This window comes from Chiloscyllium punctatum, chromosome 11 (assembly GCF_047496795.1).
Source record: "Chiloscyllium punctatum isolate Juve2018m chromosome 11, sChiPun1.3, whole genome shotgun sequence".
In the NCBI taxonomy this organism is placed as follows: Eukaryota; Metazoa; Chordata; class Chondrichthyes; order Orectolobiformes; family Hemiscylliidae; genus Chiloscyllium; species Chiloscyllium punctatum.
The window spans coordinates 91,927,059-91,952,269 of NC_092749.1; the positions used below are offsets into that span (position 1 = coordinate 91,927,059).

The following is a 25,211-nucleotide window of genomic DNA, read 5'->3' on the forward strand; positions in this document are numbered from 1 at the left end:
TGTTACATGACTGTGAAGTCTAGATTAAATTGTTTATTTACCACAGCAGAAAAGAAAATTAGCTCCCTATTTTACCACCACAAATTCTGTCCCTTGGAAGCAACTGAGCCTGAACCAGACCATTTGCAAACTTAGTGTTGCATTTGGCTTTCAAAAAAAGCTTCCTGCCACACATCTATTCAATTACCAAGAAAACCTATTTGCAGCTACATAACTACACCCAATTTACCTATGTATCACCTCCTGTTCAAACTACTATGCATGATCATTTCAACAATCTTCTGGTTGACCTCTCATTTTATGTGCCATGCAAACCTGAGCTGTGCACATCAAGTCTCATTCAGTCATTACCCTTGTAGTCACAGACCTTTACTTGCTCCACTTTCAACAACAAATGAATATTTAAATCTCATTCCTATTTTCAAATTCTTCTATGATCTCACCTCTATAATTATCTCCAATTCTCAAGATCTTTGTGGTCCTCTCACTCTAACCATTTGTAATTCCCAAATTATATCTGTTCCACCATTGTCAGCTGTGTATTCACCAGCCTAAGCTTCTATGGCTTTGGATTTTTTTTTAAACACTATTTTCACCTCACTCTCCTCTTTTCAGTTGCTTTTTAAAATCCACCTCTTTCTAAGTTTTTGATCCTCTTTCCTACCATGTCCACATGGCTCAGTGTCAAATTTTGTTTTGTCCCATGGCATTCTAGAATGTCAAAGGCAGTATATGAATGCAATATTTTTGTTTTCCTAGTTAATAAATATGATACATTCTAATAGTCATTTGGTACAATAATACATGAGTTTTGTTTAAAAAGAAAACATTTTTATCAAAGCCTTGTGCCTTGTGCCCATCAGGACAATTCGCAAGCAACACCAAAGCAAAATGGAAAACAACATTGATACCGTATGCGAGGCAAGTGCTGACTGACTGGCAAATAGACATTGCTAAATGGAGGTACTCCCAGAGAATGCAGTAATGGAATGAAGAAGACAAACATTTATGGAATGCACCTTAATGCAGGCCTGGCTGACAGTTGTAACTTGGTTCAGTGTAATTTTTCATAATCTGCATCATTTAGGAATTGCTATCCAGTTGCAAAATTGCATCTAATATTGTACGCTGTTGAGAGATTTGTAGGTATAGACTTACAGTACCTTGCTTATTGTGAACAAGGGGATAAGCCGTTGATATGATTCACCAATCTTCAGTATGACCTAGCATCACACCAGTTCATTTTTATTTCAAAAATATACTTTATTTATAAAATAATTTGATGGTCTGTACAGTTGGTCATGCCATACATATGTAAACATTTACATACAGAGATCAGAATTTATCAGTTTTATATACAGGTCTGTACGTTTATCAATCATATGTCCATATATTTAGCTGAGGCATCAGCAGAGCCCAAATGACTGTGTGGGCCCCCTGTTCTTCTTTAGGCAGGCAGATGTTACACGGTGGTCTTTCCCCACCGCGTCTTGGCGGCAGCTGCCCCAAGCTTCAGTGCGTCCCTCAACACGTAGTCCTGGACCTTGGAATGTGCCAGTCTGGAACACTCAGTCGGGGTCAACTCCTTCAGCTGGAAGATCAACAGGTTTCGGACCACCTATGCAGCACACAAACAAGGCAGGAGAGAGAGAGGGCAGCACTACCTGACTCCAGATCTGACTGGGAAGCTATCTGATTCCCACCCATTGATTGAGACTGCACTGACAATGTTGGTGTAGAGCAGTCTGATCCAATTGCAGATTCCCTCCCCAAAGCCCATTTTGGAGAGAACATCTCTCATATACCTATGTGATATCCTGTCAAAGGCTTTCTCCTGGTCCAGGCTGATGAGGCAGGTGTCCAACCCTCTGTCCTGCACGTAGGCGATCGTATCCCTGAGGAGTGCGAGACTCTCAGCGATCTCCCTGCCTGGTACAGCACAGGTTTGGTCCGGGTGGATCACCGATCCCAGAGCAGACCTGACCCGGTTGGCGATTACTTTTGACAGAATTTTGTAATCTGCATTCAACAGTGAGATTGGTCTCCAATTTTTTTGTTCCTCCCTCTCCCCTTGTAGATGAGGGTGATGATGCCTTTCCTCATGGATTCACTCATGGTACCTGCCCAAAGCATACTGACATACACCTCCAGGTCCTGGCCAATCAAGGCCCACAGAGCAGAATAGAGCTCGTCGGGAAGCCGTCGCTTCCGGGAGTTTTATTCTTTTCGAAGGACTCGAGGGCCTTGGTCAGCTCGTCCAGAGATAGCGGTTGGTCCAGCCTCTCCTGTGTTCTATTGTCTAAGACCTCCGTGATAGAAGACAGGAACGACTGGGAGGCCGAGCTGTCGGTCGGCTTTGTGTCATACAGGCTGGCATAGAAGGATTTGCTGATCCTCATGACGTCAGCCTGACATGACGTTATCGAGCCATCTTCTTCCTTCAGGCTGCTGAGCACGGAGCTCTCTTTGTGCACCTCCTGGAAGAAGAAATGTGAGCACGTCTCGTCCTGCTCCACCGAGCGGACCCTGGACTGGAAGATTATCCTGGAGGCCTCCGAGGCAAAGAGCGAGGCTTGCTGGCCCTTCACCTCCTTGAGGTCCTCCGCGACATCCACCCCCATCGTCTGCAGCAGGAGCAGGTTCTGCATACTTTCCTGGAGCTGGGACAGTTTTCCCCACCTCTCTCTCGCCTCCTGGACACCTTTGAGGATAAAGAACCTCTTGATGTTCCCTTTTACTGTTTCCCACCAGTCCGCTGGAGACTCAAAGAGGGGCTTCACGGTTCTCCAACCTGCGTAGTCCCTCTTAGCTCCTCAATGTTTCCTGGGGTCAACAGCTTTGTGTTCAGCTTCCACGTTCCCTTACCAGCCTGCTGCTCGTCCTGTAGGTGACAGTCGGCCAGCAGGAGGCAATGGTCAAAGAAGAACACCGGCTTGATGTCGGTGGATCTGACCGAGAGCGTTCGGGACACAAACAGGTAATCTATCCTTGAGCGGATAGACCCGTCTGCCCGTGACCAGGTGTATCTACGCTGCGCTCCATCTGCAGGGAAGCTGAAGATGTTGTGAAGCTTGGCATCTTTTACCGTGTCCATCAGGTGCCCAGTGGTACATGGTGCCCAGTTTACTGTCCCCCCTGCTGGATCATCCATCTGCATCAATGATACTGTTGAAGTCTCCGGCCAGAATGACCAGCCTGGACGTAGCCAGCAACAGTGGAAGCTGCTGCAGGACGGCCAACCGTTCACTCTTACCCACTGGGGTGTACACATTAATCAGTATCAGGGGAGCATTCCTGTACATGACATCGGCGACAAGGCGCCCGCCCACCACCTCCTTAACCTCAGAGCTGGTGAAGTTGCCTCCTCGCAACAGGATATCCAAGCCGGAGGGGCGGCTATCGTTGCCCCCCCCCCACCCCCCGACCCCCAACCAAACTGACTGCCCATGGGCCCACAAGCCCACAAGCTCGACCATCTCCTGTAGCTGCTGAGGTGCGGTATCCCACACTCCTGCAGAAGCAGGACATCGGCTTTAACGTTGGCCAGGAAGGCCATCGTAGAAACACATCGCATAGCCGATTTGATGCTACGCACATTGATGCTGGCAATTTTTAACCCCATTTTAAGAGTTTACGAGGTTAACAGTGTCCATTTGCTGCTGGATTGCCCCTCTGGGGTAGCTGTGTGCATCCCTGTGGTGACTGCAAACTGCTGGACCCTCCCAGGGCTGAGGTAGCTGTCCAGCTCCACGCTGGGGCCATTTACCCAGTCTGGTGTCTTCGGGTCGGCCCAGGGCCCGCATAGTCCAGTTCTCCATCTGACAGCGAGGCTGTCACAGGACTGCTGCTCCCAGTTACCTGGAGCTGTGGGCCGGTGGGTACCTCTTGGTTCTCACCGGGTGGGGGGAGGCCTTTACCCATTCCCTCAGAGGGATCGTCTTTTCCTCTTTGGGCGGTACTGCCCTCCTTTTTCCCCATGGCACTCTGTCTCTTCCTCTGGTGATGACCCTCCTTGCGCCCGTCCTCACCGTCGGAAGAGCTACCTGTATCCTCGTCGTATAGGGTTTGCTTCCCCCTTCACTGGGTGGCTTTGGGGCCCTCGAGAGGTTTCCTCTTCCTGTTTTTGACGATAATCCACTGCTCTGCCTCCTTTGATCCCTCCTCTTCCATTTCCTCCGTCTGTCTTGAAGGAGCTTGGGTCGGCTGCTGCATCTCCCCGCGGTCTGCCGCCTGCTCCGCTACAGCCTGCCCTTCCTTCTGGGTGCCTCCAGACACCGTTCCTGTGCTGTTTTGTGGTACCTTGCTGGTCTTGGGCAGTCCACGGCTCGTGTTGCCACCTCCGGCCATCTGTGCGTAGGTGGCAGCCCCTCGTCTTGGGCAGGCCTTGTACATGTGGCCCACCTCTCCGCACAGATTACAGTTCTTGGTCTCACCAGTACTGAAATTCATATAACACATTTGTGAGACAGACAAGACATTTTTTCACTCAAAAGCAGTAACCTATTCGTAGCAAACACCAATCAGTAGTAACAGCACGAAATAGCTTGCTTCTTCTTTTATTCCAACACGCAATATGGGTGTCGCTACTGCCCATTCTTAATTTCCTGAGCAGGTGACAGTGAGCTGCATTCCTGAAACACTGTAGCCCTTGAGGTGCAGTGAAAGTCATGGTGCTTTTATAAAGGAAATTCCAGAAGTTTAGCCCTATAACAGTGAAGGAACAGCATTCCAAGCAAGAATGGAGGGGATTTGGAGGGGAACTTGCAGTTGGCAGTCCTATGGATCTGCGGCCATTGTCCTTCCTTGTGATAAGGTCTGTGGATTTGGAAAATGCTGTCACAAAAGCCCTGGTGAGTTACTGCAGTACATGTTAGAGATATCACACACTGCTGTCACTGTGCACTATGGTGAAGGGACTGAATGATGACGATGTGGAGTGTGTGTTGCTGGAAACGCACAGCAGGTCAGGCAGCATCTGAGGAGCAGGAATATCGATGTTTCGGGCCGGCATCCTTTCATCAGGGATGATGAAGTGATGAATGATGAGATGACCACAGGGTGTCAAACAAGCTACAATGTTGTGGATGATGTCAAACTTTAGTTGCTGGAGCCGCATACATCCATGTAGTAAAGAGTATTCCATCACACTCCTGACTTGTGGCTTATACACAGTGAACATGCACTTGGGATACAGAAGGAGAGTTATGCGCTGCAGAATTCCTATCTTTTGACCTGCTCTTGTAGCTACAGTATTTGTGTGGACAGAACAGCTCAGTTTCTGTTCAATGATAACACCAAGGATGTTGAAATTGATTCAGCGATGATAATACCATTAAATGTCACGATGAAAATGGTGAGATTCTTTCTTGTTGGAAATGCTAATTGTCTGGCACTTGTGTGGAATAAATGTTACTTGCCAATTGTCAGACCAAGCAATAATGTTGCCTAGTCTTGCTGCATATGGACACTGATGGGCTTGAACATTGATAACTGCGCAATGACATCCCCACTGATGTTCATTGATGAAACAGCTGAATATGGATGGATCGAGAACCGTACCCTGAGGAACACCTGCAGTAATTTCCTTGAATGGAAATGTTCGGCCTCCAACAGCCACAACCATCATCCTTTGTGCTAAGCAAAAGTCCAAACATTGCAGAATTTTCTTCCCAATTCCAATTGACTCCAGTTTTGCTATGATTCCTTGTTACTATACTCAATCCAATGCTGCCTTGATAACATGAACAGTCACTCTCACTTCACCCTTTTGCTTAAACCCTTGGAACATCTTAAATCTGAAATAGACTAGGCATTTTTCAGAACCAAAGTTGCGGCCCCGAGGCCCATTCATGAGTTTGCACAACTCTCACCAAGAAATGATATGATCAGGATAGCAGTCATCCCTCAGAACAGCTTTGACATACTCTATTTCAGTATCAAGCTTGCATAAGTGAATGAATGGCTCAGATCCTGTTTACAAGGTTGACAATAAAAGTTATCCTGCAGCGCACAGAACTGTTAAGAACCCCAACAGATACAGAGCAGCGAAGATAAGTTTATATTAGCAGAGAACCCCACCTCAGCTTATTTCCTAATTGGGACATCAAAGAAAGAGAGGTCATTTGACTGCTCCATTTCAAGATGAGTTTGAGCGCAGGAAGAGTGTTTAAGAAATGCAAAAAATTGTTTACAGATGTGGATTCAAATATACCAAATGTATCATCTATATATCAAGAGGTATGCTAAGTTAGGCATCATTGCATCGAAGACATGTTTCTAACAGAACCCAATAAAGGATAGTTGAGACATCTGGGCCTACCAAGTACCTATTACAACACTATCTACATTGACATATATGGTGTACATCAACCATGCAATTTCATGAGCTCATAAGTTCAATAAATACTGATTCTCATAACGGTGGCAGACCTAGATATAGTGCTACATGAGTAAGTCGGCTAGAAATGTCAAATGAGCATCTGGACTTTATTTTGCAATCAACATGCAGGTCCCTTATGTTTTCTTTTGGAAATGCAAAGGAATTGTTCACCATATACATGGAAATCCAGAATTTTAGAGCTAGTGGGACGCTTGGTACCTACATACCTAAGATTGAACGACCATACCATATAAAACATTCCTTTAATTGTTCACAACAAGCAAGACATTGAACATATGCAAACAGCCCACTCCAGCAAAATTCAAACAGGACAATATTTACTAAATAATGGACGTACAAGGAATTAGGCTCACAATCAATTTAAGATTCAGTCAAGTCTGCAATATGAATGACGTGTGAACTGTCAGCTACATATATTAAACACACAAGAGCCCTGTTCTTTGTGGACAGGAAGAACACGTATATTTGCTGCGCCCATTTTGTTTCAACAAAATAGGTGACATTCATTCTGTGGTTCATTTGTCAGGACCATACTTTTACCAGAGTCAACCTGTTTGATTTAAAATTTAAACAAAACTTGGCAGTTAATTATCAGTCACCATTAACTGGTGGTTTCTCAATCACAAAACGTGCACCAGAGTCCACTTGGCAACCAATCAATACTCTCCTTTCATGCATTATCAATGTTGTTTGCCCATTAATTTGGCATGTCTTCTGAATTGCCCTGATGATAGCAAGGCAAAATGTTTGACAAAATGTATTTTTTCAGCAATAATGCAATCTTGTAAAAACAAAAAAAAATGGAAACCACAAGCCAGTTAAAGGTGCTTTCAACAAATATTTGTTCACTGCTTGCAAAACTGCAGTATACAAGTGGATTGATCACTGCTCTAAAGGAAAGTAGCAGAACAAGACTCCAAAGTAGAGATCATCAATTATGGTATTACAATTACGCAATAAATAAGCATGATAATGCAAGAATTTGGACGTTTCCAAATGCAAATTCTAATTATCTAGTTTATAAAGATTTGAGCAATTGTGCAATAAAGCCCAAGAGTTGCACAATAGTAAATCAATAGGTTTTCAATTGCTTGCTTATCCTATGAAAGAATCACAAGGTTTAAGAGATAATGATTGACAGAAAAGAAAGACACCTGAAAATGACAGACTGAAATGTAAAAAAAATACCAGATTAGGTCTTGCTGTGTAGTATATCTCTTCTGAAATGTCCAAAAAATCATCACAGTAGGGCTGTTCAGCAGATAAAGACCAGAAAACCCGTTACTTATAACAAACCCAAGAACAAAGTAAGGGCAAGCATTTTCTATTTGGTTTGTCTTGAACATAATTATTCTACCACAAATGACATTGAGAACTAAATATTTGCATTATTTACATTTGAGGGAAAAGAAGCCAGATATTTCTTATTCAAGACTCATTTAGTTTTAATTTTGTAGAAATTACAACAAATACTATTTTGAACATGACTATCATATTAGAATGTAGAAATTTCTTTTTACATTGCAAGTAAACATGAAGAAATGCCCAAGTAGGGTTAGGCAGTAAGCACTTCTTTTACTAGGACTGTGTCTTAAAAATAAACCTAGACAACAAAATTTAGCATAACTTTGTATTGCTTGACACATATGGGGAGCACACAGCTTAATGGGCATTCTTAAATCATTATTGTAAGCTTGCAACTGAAAGCAACCTTCAACAGGTTTCAGAAAAACTCAAATTATTCCCATCAGTCAAGAGCTCTTGTATTTCAACTTTTTAAGATCACTTATAAATCTAGTAATTTGCCATTTTCCAGGTTTTTTTAAAAGCAGACTTTTTTTTGTAAAACAAAATCTAAATAAGGCAGGAATATCTTACTTACAAGTTCATGATGAGGCTCTGTTTCTTTCCGCATCGGTGGATCAAATTTTATTTGTCCAACTGCAGACAAATACAAGTTAAGACCATTACTCAAAAAGAAAAGTTCATAGTACACATCATTTAAAAAGGGCTATGCCTCATTTACCAAATTATCTGATTTGAACTTTGCATATTATTTGTAACAGGCAGATATTTTAATATCTGTTTTAGATAACCTCACAATTTCACAAGTTATTTGCAAACTATTTCCTTTCAGTAGGTTGTTTAATTTATAGCCTTTATATGTTCCCACATTTATGAATCAAAGTACTGAGTTAAATCATCTACTGGCTGACACTCAAATGTAGTATTGAGGGAGTACTGCACTGCCAGAGATTCTGCACTTTGGATGTGATATTAAACCAAAAACCAACAACCAGAATGTAATAGAACCAAGGCAGTATTTCAGAGCACAAGGGTTCTTGTGGTACAGTGGTAGTGTACCTACTCTGAACAAGGATACCAGGGTTCAAGTTCCATCTGTTCCGGAAGCACGTAATTGATTAGGAAATATCTATTCCAGAGAGGTATGAGTATCTGTGAGATCCAGAGAGAAGGGGCCCTCTTGTGGCACAGTGGTAATCCCCTACCCTTGGACTGGGAGGCCCAGGTTCACATTCCACCTGCTCCAGAGGTGTACAATAACATCGATGAACAGGTTGATTAGAAAAATAGGTATTCCAGAGAGCAAGGACTCAACCTCTGAACTAAGAGGTCTGGGTTCAAGTCCCATCAGTCCCAGAGGTGTATAACATCATTGCTGGACACATTGATTTAAAAAAATGTAAAAGAAGAGGGTTCTTGTGGCACAGTGACATTGTTCCTACCCCTGAGCCAGGAGGCATGGCTTCAAGTCCAACTGCTCTAGAGGTATGTAATAACATCTCTGAGCAGGTTGATTAAAAATATTCCAAACCCCAGGGCATCAATGTGGACTCCCACCCCCCTCCCCGACTTATCACCTTCATCCCCTCCCCCCTGCTCACCTATTGAACTCTATGCTACTTTCTCCCCATGCCCACCCTCCTCTCACATATCTCTCCACCCTTCAGGCTCTCTGCCTCTATTCCTAATGAAGAGCTTTTGTCCGAAACGTTGATTTTACTGCTCCTCGGATGCTGCCTGAACTGCTGTGCTTTTCCAGCACCACTCTAATCTAGACTCTGGTTTCCAGCATCTGCAGTCATTGTTTTAACCTATTCCAAAAAGCAGGCAAATTATTCCAGGTTTCTTTGCCATACTTATCCCTCACTGTATATCATATAAAGATGATTATTACAAGCTTGCTAGTCACATACTGGTTGCCATATTTCCAAAATTACAACAGTGACAATGTAGCAACAGTACTTTAGTGGTTGTAAAGCAGTTTGAGATATCCAGTTGTTGCAAAAAGCACTGTATAAATGCAAATATTTTAGTGCTCGGAACGTCTTTACACTCAATTCAGCCCAAGTAATACCTACAATACTTGAATGACACACTGACCAAGCTCTCCTTACTAACCAATGCAATGAATAGCTATTTTGTTCAGCAGTCTTCTCAACCTTCAAATGTATTCAAAGTTAATGAAAACTCGAACTAAGTTTTAGTTGTTCCACGGAAATAACAGAAACCAAATTGAAACACAAAGCTTTCAAAAAGACCGAAGAATGGCATCAGGTGTATAAAGTCAAGAAATGGAACTGAGGGGGTGCAGGGGAAGATTAAATATGTGGCAGTCGAGCTAAATTCAGAGAACCAGATCGCTGGCAAATACTTTAACATTCTTGCACATGCTTCACTTTTCACACAGAAGTGAACACCACGAAAGAACAAGGTGGAATACTTTGACCATTATGTCGAATACAACTGGAAATTGTTGAATTAAGGCAAAAAGAATGCTTGTTGCTCCATATCAATACCTTATTTTCAACTGTGACCTATCCCAGGATCCTACAACAGAAAAGAAACAGAATCCAATTTGTCTTTTTGGATCCTGCTAACAATGGAACAAGGGATTTAATCTACATCCTAGCTCATTAACCACCTAGTATTGAACTGATCTATAATTTTGTTACCAAAAACAAATTGACTGGATGCAAGACTCTCTTTTTCTTAGGCCTAAAACAGATCAACTGACAAGGTGTGGATGAACAAAACAATATTTGAAACACCTCATATTAAACTCCCAGATTTAGTCTTCTGACCATGTTAGTTAAAAACAAATAAGAGGAATTGACTTTGAATCCAAATCAAGAGCATTTGAGATTCAGAAAGAAATCTTGAGAATCAAGTTTCTTCTTGGAATTAATAACAGCTGTTGGCCACTTTGCTTAGATCTCACATATAATTCTAGGCATCCTAGACTTATTCTACTCTTCACCCAGCCTTATCCATGCTTATTCTATTGATTTACTGCACAATCAATTTTCTTTCCTTTTTTTTAGTGTAACAGCTGAAAAGGTCTATCAACCCTTCCAGCAGAGCCCTGCCATCAATTCTCAAGAAACATTTTTTATGCAGCTTGCAGTTCCAAGCAGGATCTTATAACTTAAATGGTAAGGTCCTGGGGAGTTTTGCTGAATAAAAAGACTTAGACTGCAGATTCACAGTTCCTTGTGGGTAGACAGGGTGGTGAAGATAGCGCTTGGTATGCTTGCCTGTCTTGGTCAGTGCATTGAGTATAGGAGTTGGGAGATCATGTTGCAGCTGCACAGGACATAGGTTCAGCCACTTTTGGAATACAGCGTGCAATTCTGGTCTCCCTCCGATTGGAAGAATGTTGTGAAACTTGAAAGGGTTCAGAAAAGATTGAATTGGGTGTTGCCAGGATTGAAGGGTTTGAGCTATAGGGAGAGGCTGAATAGGCTGGGGCTGTTTTCCCTGGAGCGCGGAGGCTGAGGGTTGACCTGATCAATGTTTATAAAATCATGGGGGGGGGCATGATAGGGTAAGTAGACAGTCTTTTCCTCAGGGCGGAGGAGTCCAAAACGAGACAAACGGGCAAAGTACTAGATTGGATAGAGAATTGGTTGGCTAATAGGAAACAAAGGGTAGTGATTAACGGCTCCATTTCGGAATGGCAGGCAGTGACCAATGGGGTACCGCAGGGATCTGTGCTGGGACCGCAGCTTTTTACAATATATGTAAATGATATAGAAGATGGTATCAGCAATAACATTAGCAAATTTGCTGATGATACAAAGCTGGGTGGTAGGGTGAAATGTGACGAGGATGTTAGGAGATTACAGGGTGACCTGGACAAGTTGGGTGAGTGGGCAGATGCATGGCAGATGCAGTTTAATGTGGATAAATGTCTGGTTATCCACTTTGGTGGCAAGAACAGGAAGGCAGATTACTACCTCAATGGTATCAAATTAGGTAAAGGGGCTGTTCAGAGAGATCTGGGTGTTCTTGTCCACCAGTCAATGAAGGCAAGCATGCAGTGAAGAAGGCTAATAGCATGCTGGCCTTCATAACAAGAGGGATTGAGTATAGAAGCAAAGAGGTGCTTCTGCAGCTATACAGGGCCCTGGTGAGACCACACCTGGAGTACTGTGTACAGTTCTGGTCTCCAAATTTGAGGAAAGACATTCTGGCTATTGAGGGAGTGCAGCGTAGGTTCACGAGGTCAATTCCTGGAATGGCAGGATTGCCTTACACGGAAAGACTGAAGCGACTGGGCTTGTATACCCTTGAGTTTAGAAGACTGAGAGGGGATCTGATTGAAATGTATAGGATTATGAAAGGATTGGACACTCTGGCAGGAGGAAACATATTTCCGCTGATGGGGGAGTGCCGAACCAGAGGACACAACTTAAAAATACGGGGTAGACCATTTAGGACAGAGATGAGGAGAAACTACTTCACCCAGAGAGTGGTGGCTGTGTGGAATGCTCTGCCCCAGAGGGCAGTGGAGGCCCAGTCTCTGGATTCATTTAAGAAAGAATTGGATAGAGCTCTTAAAGATAGTGGAGTCAAGGGTTATGGAGAGAAGGCTGGAACAGGATACTGATTGGGAATGATCAGCCATGATCATATTGAATGGCGGTGCAGGCTCGAAGGGCTGAATGGCCTACTCCTGCATCTATTGTCTATTGTCTATTGTCTATTGTCAATTGAGACAGCATAGGTTTAAGGAGAGAGGGGAAAAACATGAAAGGGACCCAACGAGCAACCTGTTCACGCAGAGTGGTGTATGTATGGAATGACCTGCCAGAGAAAGTGGAGGTTGATACAATTACAACATTTAAAAGGAGAGGTATATGAGTAGGAAAGGTTTCAAGGGCTATGGGCCAAATGCTGGCAAACAGAACTAGATTTATTTAGGATATCTGGTCAGCATGTACGAACTGGACCAAAGGGTCTATTGTCCATGTTGTATACCTCTATGGCTCTAAGTAACAGCAACTATTTTTTGCAACTGCCTGCTCTATCTCTGATGGTTCTTTCATAGATTCATCGGCCACCAACCTTTTTAGAAAACACTATTTACTTAAAGAGTATATACTGTCTTCATAATATTGGTTTCTTTTCAGCTAAATAATTCTGCACATCACAACAACTCTCAAGTTCTCTAAGGCACAAGTAAATCTAAGATTTGAACACTGTCCCCTTATCCCTAAGATGGCCGGGAGAGTCTCCAAGACGGGGTAGAGTCAGAGCTTGGCCGCTCCGACCACTTTTCTTTAGGTTTTTTTATCCCCAGTCTTTTTTCCCTTCTTTACCTCCCTTCTGCAGAGGGCTCGTGGAGGCAGCAACAGCAGTGGTTGAGGCCCAAGAACAGGGACTTTGCCATTCAGCCACAAAACGATGGCGTGCCCAGACAGAACTCTGGTAAATCGGCACATTGTTGAACCGGTTGGGAGTCTGGAGCAGCATCAGACTCTAATGGCTTGTGGCAAGATAGCTGGTGAGCCCAGATGGCAGCACAAAGGTACAGGCATCTAGAGATTGAGCCCAGTGTGGGCGAGAGATCAAGCCCTCGTGGGGAAGGCCCACTCTGGAAAGACATAGGCCATGGCTAAAGGAGGACTGCAACTTGGAACTTTTAACTTTATTTCTTCTTTACTACTTTATACTGAAAAGAATTGTAATGTTGAATTTTAACTATTTTATTTATTTTTCTAACATTTACCTAAGATTTTGTAGCTAGGCACTTTGTATTAAGATGGCACCATGAATGGTGACATTGTAAACTTTATGTCTATATTTGAGTACACATGATAATAAAATTTAATTCTAAAATGCAGACATTGTTTTCACATATTCCTGGACAAAGGCGATCTTTCCTTTATCCCCATAGGGGATATCACAACACACTCAAAACTGCTTCCTATAAGAACACCCCAGTTCTCGGTCTCTGTTGCACTTGCTCAGAAGATACAACATTCCATAATTGTTCACGTGAGGTGTAGTTATTTCTCTCATGAGAATTTCCATGCTAACGAGTTGATGGGCCCTCACCTGTGCCTACCCTACTTCCCAAATTTCTGAGCTCATTCTTTCCCTTGACAGGCTTCTTCTTGTCCTCAACCTCCAACTCATCAGCCCTCTCAATTCAACAGATCATCCTCAAACATTTCTGACACGTCCCACACAACACTATCCTATAGAGTCGACAACACAAAAAATAAATACCTAACTACTCTAATTCAATTTTCTAGCATTTGGCCCATAGCCTTGTATGCCTAGGCATCACAAATGTACAAACACTTCTTAAAGGTTATGATGGTTTCTGGCTCTCCCACCCTTACAAGCAGTTAATTTCCGGATTCCCACAATCCCCTGGGTGACTTTTTTTTCCCTCACTATCCCTCTAAATCTTCTGCCCTTTACCTTGTATCTACACCCCAGTCATTCATTCCTTCACCAAGGAGAAACATTCCAGTCTTACCCTGTCTGTGTCCCTCAATTTTACATATCTCAATCTTGTCTGCTTCAAGGAAAACATAGCTGGTCTATCCAATCTCTCTTCATAACTAAAATTGTCCAGTCATCAAAACAGCCCATCTATATCCTTCTGCAATTCAAGGCTATCCTCCTCAGTGTTTACCACCCCTCCAATTTTCATGTAATCTGTGATCCACAAAGTGTCATGGAATAAATGTTGAAATTGTGCCCTGTACACCAAAATCTATGTCATTATAATTACATCTGTAACTTTACTAAGTTCTGATGAAATGTCATCAAACTGAAACATTAACGTTCTTTTTCTCCCCTCAGATGTATTTCTCGCATTTGAAATATTTTGGTTTTGTTGCAATTAAGCTTCTTCTCAGTCTTCAAAATCTTGGGGGTGGCAGTGGAATCTTTCAAAAAGCCTCTTAACTATTAGGACAATGCTTCTGATGAATTTGTAAAACTTACAAATTTTTAATTAAAAAATTGTTATAGTAATGAGTTAAATCTAAATTTAGGAGCTCAATCGTTCAGGTAAATAAAATGACAGTTTTTTTCAAAATATAGAGGACCAACCATGATGCTGCACACAATAAGTGGTACGGAGTTTACTGCAAGGAGATGCTGCAACCAGCCAGCATGATAATAGCATGTATGTATTTGATGGCCAGCAGCCACTAGTTTACATGGTGTCAGTAGCATTTTAGCTTGCTTGTCACTTTTGGGCTGTTTCTCTCTCAATTGACAAATAATTGTCAATTGCAATTGACATATGGGGCAATGAGATGTAAGATGGATGAGCAAATTTTACACACCAGGCAATCATTGAAGATGACCACAGCATTCTTGTGGCAGACTGCTGATGGGAAATATTGCTTATTTCTTTCATGATCTCTAGTCAAGACTTCATTTCCTGCTGCAGTTCTGGATTATGGTGACAAAGGGAATTTGGTACTTACTGTAAGACCACGATTTTTTTTGCAATGGAGAGGAAAGCATATTACACAGAAATATAATAAATTTCCGTGCTATTAAATGTGCTAAAAATTATGAAACAGAATAGGTTTCTAGAAGACACAGGCATATATTAGTAGCTTGTTTAGTTTGTTTACGAGAAGGCAAATGATTTGCTTTCTATGTTGTGCAAGGTGTGATGCATTATTATGTTGCTCAAGTAAAGTTACCAACATCTGTTAAGTGATCACCAGTTAAGTTCACACAAATATTAAACAATACACTGGCTGGAAAAAAAATCCATGATTTTCTGTGTGGGAAGTGTACAGAAATTGCATGCAGCCAGTACTTTGTTTTTCAGGAGAAGTCTGCTATGTATCCAGAGCGAGGGCATCTGTACATTTAAATTCTTCTTCTTTGAAGTAAGACACAGAATTTTGTTTTTGTCAGTTTGTGGTATTTGAAGCTATGGTATTCAAGGGAAATTAAAGTAGATCAATGGCCTGAAGTGTGACTCAGACTGGTTAGGGGGATGTCTCCTGCTTGGGCAGGAGATGCTGGGCTTGTAAAAGCAGGGGAAGCAATATGGTATGGTACACAAGCTTCTAACACGTATATGAAACACATGGTTACTGGCTGGAGTTTAATTCACGTGCAGCAGTGTTTTGATGAGGCACTAATACCAATTATCTTAAAAAGGATTTATGAATGTTATTGTTACTTGCCTTTCTCAAGTAATATTCACTTAGCAAGTAGCACATCTGTACTAATCATAGTATGGATAGTGTACTGGTGATTAATAAAGACTGACAAAACATCAATGTCAAATTTGGTATTGATTTTTTACAATCAGAGACAACTTTAAATTATGTGCCAGGTACATTGTCGCTGCATTACTCTCATTTCAAATAACCATACTGATAATTCTTAGTTGAAACAGAACCACAGAGAGGCACAAAGTGTAGTGACAAGTTCCCACTAAACAGCGCAGCAATGTGTAAGACGCCATATTGGTTTTGGAGAAAGTGAGGACTGCAGACGCTGGAGATTAGAGTCAAGAGTGTGGTGCTGGAAAAGCACAGCAGGTAAAGCAGCACCCGAGGAGGAAGCCACCTCAGGGACAAGCCCTTCATCGGGAATGCTGAAAAGCTTCAGGGCAGAGGGGATGACCGAAGTGTGTGTGTGTGTGTGTGTGTGTGTGTGTGTGTGTGTGTGTGGTGGTGGGGGTGGTGGGGGGGACTCACTGAGATCCTTGTAGATAGAGGAGGAGAACTTTTTCAAGGTAGATATCATTGGAAGAGGTTTCGCAGTAGGGTTGAAATCAACTAGAAAAAGTGGGGACTGCAGATGATGGAGTGTCAGAGTGGATAAAGAGTGGAAAAAGTTGACATTTCAGATCAGAACCATTCATCAGGAGATTCCAAGCTGAAAAGTCAATTCCCCTTCTCTGATGCTGCTTGGCCTACTGTGCTTTTTCCACATCACTTTATACTCCATACTTACATGGTAATACAAAAAAACATTAAGGCATGTCACACTGAAAAAAACTGATGTGAACCAAATTTTACAAGGAATATGGTCAGTGACTACAAACAATAACGATACAGATAATACATACTAATTTTACATCCAAAGCCTCAACTGATAATAGTAAACATAGCTTGCTTCTATTGGACAGAGTCAAAAGGTTTACAGCATGGAAACAGGCATTTCAGCTTGTCCATGATGCCCAATTTTCACAATTAATCTAGTCCCATTTACCTGCTTTTGGTACATATCCCTCCATACCTATCCCATCCATGTGCTTATCCAAATGTTTCTTAAATGACAAAATTGTATTCGCCTTCACCCCTAGTTCTGGCACTCCATTTCAGACACTCACCACCATCTGTGAAAAAAATTGCCCCTGGATCCTTTTGTATCTCTCCTATCTCACCTTAAATCAATGCCTCTGGTTTTAGACTCCCCTATCATGAGGGGAAGCTGTGGCTATCTACCTTATATATACCTCTCGTGATTTTATAGACATCTGTAAAGGCACCCTCTCAGTCTGCTACAACCCAAGGGAAAAAAGTCCCAGTGTCTAGTCTCTCCTTATAACTCAAACCTTCCAGGTAGCATCACAGTAAATATTTTCTGAACTCTTTCTAGTTTAATAATATCCTGTCTATAGTAGAGCGACCAGAACTGCACACTGTACTCCAAATGTAGCCTTACCGACTTCTTGCACAGCTGCAACATGACGTCCCAACTCCTAAACTCAATGCTCTGATCAAAGAAAGCAAGCATGCTGAAAGCCTTCTTCACCACCCTGACTACGTGGACTCCATTTTAAAAGAGGTATGAATTTCTACCTCTGGATCTCTTTGTTCCATAATATTCCCCAGGGGCCTACCATTGACTCTATAAGCATGGCCTTGGCTTGAACTATCAAAATGCAATACCTTTCATTCATCTAAATTAAATACATTCTGCTCTGGGCAGCATGGTGGCTCAGTAGTTAGCACCGCTGCCTCACAGCGCCAGGGACCCGGGTTCAATTGCCACCTCGGGCAACTGTCTGTGTGGCGTTTGCACTTTCTCCCCGGGTCTGCGTGGGATTCCCCCAGGTGCTCCGGTTTCCTCCCACAGTCCAAAGATGTGCAGGTTAGGTGAATAGGCCATACTAAATTGCCCATAGTGTTAGGTACATTAGTCAGGGGTGAATGTAGGGGAATGGATCTGGCTGGGTTGCTCTTTGGAGGGTCAGTGCGGACCTGTTGGGCTGAAGGGCCTGTTTCCATACTGTAGGGAATCTAATCTAATCCATTCCTAAGTCCACTGGTCCAGTTGATCAAGAACGCAGATGTATTCCCAGATAATCTATCACTGAACACTATATTATCAATCTTGGTGTCATCCACAAAATTACTAACCATATCTCTTAAATCATAATTCAAATCATTTATATACATGACAAATAACAGTGGACCTACTACCAATCCCTGTGGCACACCGCTCGTCACAGGCCTCCAGTTCGAAAAACAACTCTCTACCACCACTGTGTCTTCCACCTTCAAGTCAGTTTTAAATGCAACTGGCCAGCTCTCTTTGGATCCTGAGATTTAACCTTACTGAATACCCCACCTCAGCAAGGCCTTGCTGAAATTCACGTAGACAATGTCTACCACACTGCCCTCGTCTACTTTCTTGGCCACCCCTTCAAAAATCTCAAATTCATGAGACACTATCTTCCACACAAAGCCATGCTGACTTTGCCAAATGAGTCCTTGCATCTCCAAATGCCTGTCTCTTAAAATCCCCTCTAACAACTTACCCACCACAGATGTTAGGCTCATCAATCCTTAATTTCCAGGGATTTTCTTGCAGGCTTTCTTAAATAATGGCACATTAGTCATCCTTCAATCATCAGGCACTTCACCAGTGGCTGTTGGTGATACAATTATCTCTGCTAGGGGCCTTGTAATTCCTCCCGAGCCTCCCACAAAGTCCTGGGATACACTTCATCAGTTCTCAGGGATTTATCTTAGTGCATTCTCAGGGATCTATCTAAATGCGTTCTAAATGCACCACACCTTCTGTAATGTGAGGTCTCTTCAAGACATTGCTATTTATGTCACCAAGTTCCCTAGGATCTGTGCCTTTTTCAACAGTAAATACTGATGAGGTATATTTATTATAGGAATAGGGAAGAGGATAGTGTCAAACATAATGACTCAATAAATATAACAAATATGTAATAGATATGGTGAAGCACAACATTTTGCTGTTATTGATGAACAAATACATTAACTGAATATTACACAAGCAACTGTCCACAGACTCACTATGGGATTTGCCACTGGAATTTACTGTAAATTAGAAAGCCAAAATAGCATACTACCTTCTAAAGAGGATCTGGGACCTGTCAGGGCAGGGTAAGAAACTGTTAATCAAAGTCTTTAATCAAACAGAATTTTCAATCAGTAGTAGAATCTGAAACAGGTAGGGACAGTATAAATTAAACATTGACACCTTCTGTACCTGATGTGACAGAGGGAAATAAAATAAAATAGATTGAGAGAGAAATAAAAGATAACAGTCGGAGACAGAGGTAGTGGAGGGTTGCTTTTTGGACCACAGGCCTGTCACCAGTGGTGTTCCACAGGGATCAGTTTTGGGCCCTCTTTTGTTTATCATTTACACAAATGATTTGGATGGGAATATAGAAAGCATGGTTAGTAAGTTTGCAGATGATAGCAAAATTGGTGGCATAGTAGGCACTGAAGAAGGATTTCAAAAAGTTTACAAAACGATCTTGATCGGATGGGTCAATGGGCTGAAATATGGCAAATGGAGTTCAATCCGGATAAATGCAAGGTATTACATTTTGGTACACAAACAAAGGTAGGTCTTATACAGTTAATAGTATAGCCTTGAATAGTGTTGGAGAACAGAGGGATCTCAGGATGCAGGTACATAATTCTTTGAAGTTTGGGTGGTTAAAAAGGTATTTGGCATGCTTACCTCCATTGCTCAGTCTTTTGAGTATAGGAGTTGAGAAGTCACGTTGAGTTTGTGCAGGGCATTGGTGGGCCCTCTTCTGGAATACTATTCCCAGTTCTGGTCGCCCAGTTATAGGAAGTATATTACTAAGCTGGAGAGGATTCAGAAGAGATTTACCAGGATGTTGTTGGGTATGGAATGTTTGAGTTAAAAACAAAGGCTGGATAGGCTAGGACTTTTTTGCTGGAGCTCGGGAGGTTGAGAGGTGACTTTACAGAAGTTAATAAAATAATAGGGGGGGGGGGTATAAGAGTTAATGGTAGTTGGCTTTTACCTGTGATGGGGGTTTTCAAGACTAGGGGGCACATTAAGGTGAGAGGAGAGAGATTTTAAAAAGACACAAAGGTCATTTTTTTTAACAAAGGATGGTTTTTGGAATGAACTTCCTGAGGAAGGAGTGAATTACAATGTTTAAAAGACATTTGGGTAAGTACATGAATCGGAAAAGTTTGGAGGGTTATGTGCCAGGAGCAGGCAGTTGGGACTAGTTTATGTTCTGGTTCGAATTATGGACTGATTGGGCTGAAAGGGTCTGCTTCCATGCTGGAAAACTTCATGACGAAGTAGGAATGTTATTTTTAAAATCTTTTTTAGAAGACTGCTATAATTAAATCCTGAAGAAATCAGACTCAACACTGACAAAAAACAAAATTCTGCAACAGTGGAGTTTTTTGGCAGTAAAGAAAACTTTTAGTGTATTAAGTTACTTGAAATCATTCCAGAGGTGAGTACAGAGATAGCAGAATAGCATAGCTTCTGCAGGTGCAAGGCAACTCAAACAACAATTGGTTCGCTTGTACTTCCATATGTAACCACCAGAAATCTCAGTCCAATTTACACATCAACACTGGACAGTTATTTTTACAGCGAAATTACATCTAATATTATTCAGTCTTTTATGCAATCAGAAAGAACAAAAAGAAAACAATTAGAGACAGGCAATAAGTGCTAGCCAGCTAGCAATGCCCATGAAAGAACAAACAAAAGGAAGGAAAAGGACAAATAGTTACGAATTTTGAGATTAATAACAAATCTGAAACGCTTTCAAAAGGTGCAGAGTTATTTTATCATTTCCACTTATTGTTAGAATATTCCAAAGGCATATTTGGAACTTACAGTTAATCTCAGATCGTGTTCTTTCTTCTCTCACATTCCGGCTAGTAGACTGAATTCGATGAGGAACTGATATTGGCGGCTGAAGAAAAGAAAATGGTTAAAGCTATTATCACATTGCTACAGATTGGTTCCATTAGGATAACTTACATTTTTCTGTTTATTACACAAAAGGTACAAACAAACAATGTTTTGAGTCTGGTTAGTATATCTTTTTATTGAGAGGTTTTCCTGCAAAACACATGCAATGTGTTATTAAAGAAAACAAGCATGCAAGGAATATCTCTTCCAAACTCTGGGTCATGCCATTTACAATATACATTTACTATGAAGCAAAATAGCTGCATATTTAAAGAATAATTGGCATACAGCTTATTTTACCATATTCCCTAATCTTTTGATTATAATATACACTAACTACTTGAGACGCTCTCTCAAAAGGAAAAAGTGGGGAAAACTAGCAATTTTGCAGTTTGACACTAATCTCTACTGACACTTGAAGCCTTTCATCAATTTTTATAAAGAAAAAGGTAGTCGATGGATGCCATGATTTAATTTAGTCATGTCATAAGAAAAGGTTGAAGCAATCTAGCAATACACAATAACTAAATTAACAGTTGAAACACTGATAAAAGCCAAAAAAAATCTAACATGAGTTTATCATGTTGAAGCAACTTCTAAACTCAAACTCACTTTCCTTAAAGCAACACCATAAAGTTACAAATAATTTGCCGAAGGTATCCGAGAACTCTTTCAATTTAGAAAAAAGCAGAGATGAAAGAAATGAATGAAAAATGAATCAAGACTCAGGTTCTCCCATAGTTCAAATGGTTAAGGCAGCAAGGACCAGTTAAGTTCACATTCAGTGTGTGCATAGTTAATGAATGTTGGGCCACTGTGATGACAAGATGCTGCAATTGGGTTCAGTATCACCTTTGTCATGCGGTGACAAAAGTTGGAAGATATGCTGAGAAAGTATACAAGGTACTGAATGGCATGATTGGGTTTGGGTGTCCCACCTTCCAGAGTCAAATAATGTTTTTGATCCTCATTTAAGTTGCTTACAGATAATTAATGGAGATTTGAGTGAGGTGTGACAACCAGCACACAGAACCACAGGTCAACAATGAATAAATGTCCTTGTAATAAGCAAGATGACAACTGAATTGACATGAAATGGAAGAAGAGAAACTCAGTCATCAAGATGAAAGGAAAGGTAACAATGACAAATTTTTATGTCCTGACCCTTTCATTAGAGTCCACTGTCAAAAGGTAATAGTTATTTACGGGCAAGGACTCAAAACTGGAAATTAGCCGTTTATATATTTTAGAGCTCTAATCATACATAAAATTACAATTTGAACTGAATTAAAATAACTCAGGGGCTACACCGTACGCACCAATAGATTTCATTTAAATAATAATTAGTAATGCCGATACAGTATTGTGATTATGTTTAGTGATGCTGGTCACACTCAGCAGTTATTGGAAATAACTAAGTCATCCATGTTAACTACGTTTTCAAAGGGGCAGCAATATCTCATGCACTAAAAATTCTGGAAAAGTGCTGAGTCATAGGATGTGTGTCTCAAAATGCAAGTCAAAACATTGCAGTGTATATTTAAAATCATGTCACACTAACAAAACACCAACTTTTATTGGCACTTCAAACTTAAACATTCTACATAACTTTCAAGGAGTTTAAAACTGAATTTGCCTATATACATTAATCCTGATAAATCCAGTTCTTCCATATGAGGAGAAGAAAGCTTAAAACTACAAACCTCACACTGATAGAGAAAAATACATTTTGGCATGTGCAGCAAACATACATCTTAAACCACGCCTTAAAAAAAAATCCCAGGTCTCCAAGAAAACAGCAACTATTTACTCAGCAATGCTACCAAACGTTCAGGTACAAAAAAAAAGCATCAGTTCTGAGTTACCAACAAGGTACACGTAAAAATAAAAGTTTGTTATTGTTTTTGAACTTCTTAATATATGTGCAAATCAACACATTGTAAACCGAATAACATTTACAAGGATCTAAATTATAAATTACTTCATTTCACAAATGTTTGAAGTTTGCCCTCTTTGACATTCACCAATTACAAACGAGACATGTAAAGCTCTCTTGATACCAGTTACCAAATTATGTTATGCATTCAATTCATTCTTAGCTGACCGCATCAGTGTTGAGGATAAAATTATCCCAGAAATGGCAAAGTTTACAATTTGCTCAAAGCTATTATAAAAATGTAACTGTTTTGGTGGAACACTTGAGAACTCAGTTCTAAAATCTCTGTGACGCAATTAAAAAAAGAAACAAATTTAGAAAGTTTCATTTTTACGAAGAGCCTTGAGCAGTATGCCACACACAGCCCAATTTTATCCCTTTTATTAAGAGAAATTTCTCAGGAATTTTGGTCCAAATGCTTGAACTTGCTTCAAATTTACTCTAACATTAATAAACAAGTGTCTCATTATCTTAATCATTAAAGGTTACAGGATTTGTTTTCACAAACTTAATGTAGACCACTACAGCCATGACGTAATTTTATCAAAATCAGAAGCTTGATCTGCACATCATCATCCCTGATTTAGATTTGCATCAAATCTAATTTCAATTCACATTCATAATCATTTCCCAACTGCGTATCAAAGTGTGTTCTTGAGTTGATCAACTACTTGAATGAAATAAAAGAGACTGAAATAGATAACACAGATTGGGTATCCCTTAACTGCATGTCCAAAAACCGAAAAACAATAAAAAACTCAAGGTCTTTTGAAATCTGACCTGAACGAACCTGTAGACACACTACAGGGCACTTTGGAAAACACTGCGTTTGTCCCAAGCAGACCTCCTCAAAAAGGCCTTAACACTCTGTACACAGGTCTGTTTGCTTTGGCCCTTTGGGATTTAAAAAAAAGCTTCTCTTTTAGGTCTTTTTGGGCTAAATGACACCATGCCCACCACCGCAAATCCAGGCAAGAGCCCAAAAAAGCTGAATTAGGATATTTTTGCTCATTTCATTTTCTCTGCCATTCAATCTTGGCTGATAAGTTTCTTAACCCTATTCTCCTGCCTTCTCCCCCAGAACCCTTGATCCCCTTACTAATGAAGAACCTATTTATCACTGTTCAAAATACACTAAATGACTTGGTTTTCACAGTCTTCTGCAGCAATGAGTTCCACAGATTAACCATCCTCTGCCTGGAAACATTCCTCCCATCTCAGGTCTAAAAGGTCATCCATTAGACCAAGAGCATAAGAGCAGAAGTTAGACCTTTTCAGTCCATTGAGTTTGCCCTGCCATTCAATCATGACTGTTAAATTTCTCATGCTCATTCTTCCGCCTACTCCCCGTAACCCCTGATCTCTTTGACAATCAAGAACCTATTCTGTCTCAGTCTTAAAAACACTCAATGACCTGGATAGAACAGAGCCTTATAGAGCCATGGAAGTACATCCCTGCTTTTATAATCAAGTCCTCTCAAAATAAATGTTATCACTGCATCTGCCTTCCTAACTACAGACTGAATCTGCAAGTTTACCTTGAGAATCCTGGACGAGAACTCCCAAGTATCTTTGTACTTTAAGACTTCTGAATTTTCTCCCCGTTTAGAAAACGGTCCATGCCTCTATTCTATACTCCATCTGCCACTTCTTTGCCTACTCTCCTAACCTGTCCAAATCTTTCTGCAGCCTCCCCACCTCCTCAATACCACCTGTCCCTCTATCTATCATTGTATTGCAAATTTAGCTAGAATGCCCTCAGTTCGTTAATGTATAAAATGAAAAGTTGTGGTCCCATCCCTTCATTCTGAGGCCAGGACCTCGGGTCCTAATCTCTCCTTGTGGAAAGATCTTCTCCACATCCATTCTATCCAGGTATATAAGTACCTCAAGCTTCAAAAGAGACTGTCTCATCCTTCTAAACTCCATCAAGTACAGTCCCAGACTCCTCAACTTCTCCTCATATAACAAGCCCTTCATCCCTGGGATGTAGGGTGTAAACTTCCTCTCCACAATCTTCAATGGCAACGCATCCTTCCTTTGATAAAAAGCTCAAAAACTGCTGAATATTCCAAATGAGCTCTGACCAGAGCCTTCTATAGCCTCAGCAGTACATTTCTGCTCATATTCTATCCCTCTTGAACTGAATGCTAACATTGCATTTCCCTTCCTAACTGCCAAATGAACCTGTATGTTAACTTTGAAAGAATCCTGATCCACAACTCCCCAAGTCCCTTCGTAATTAAGATTTTCTACGCCTGTCCCAATTCAGAAAACAGGATATACATCTAGTCTTCCTGCGAAAATGTATAACCTCATACTTTCCAACAATGTATTCCATCTGTCACTTCTTTGCCCAATTGCTTAGCCTGCCCAAGTTCT

The 25,211-nt window shown here is 41.2% G+C and overlaps 1 protein-coding gene across 7 annotated transcripts in view; it reads right to left on the reverse strand.

The window, feature by feature from the left end:
* LOC140483193 (mitogen-activated protein kinase kinase kinase kinase 3) overlaps window positions 1-25,211 on the reverse strand; it is a 308,564-nt gene that overhangs the window by 106,835 nt on the left and 176,518 nt on the right. For 4 of the 7 annotated variants that reach the window (XM_072581250.1, XM_072581247.1, XM_072581246.1 and 1 more), the window contains 3 exons: window positions 20,816-20,894; window positions 8,283-8,341; window positions 7,589-7,651 (listed from right to left, as the gene is read on the reverse strand). In XM_072581250.1, coding sequence (XP_072437351.1) covers window positions 7,589-7,651; window positions 8,283-8,341; window positions 20,816-20,894 — 201 coding nt within the window. The remainder of the gene's footprint in view (window positions 1-7,588; window positions 7,652-8,282; window positions 8,342-20,815; window positions 20,895-25,211) is intronic. The other 3 variants (XM_072581251.1, XM_072581249.1, XM_072581248.1) reach the window with 1 other exon arrangement.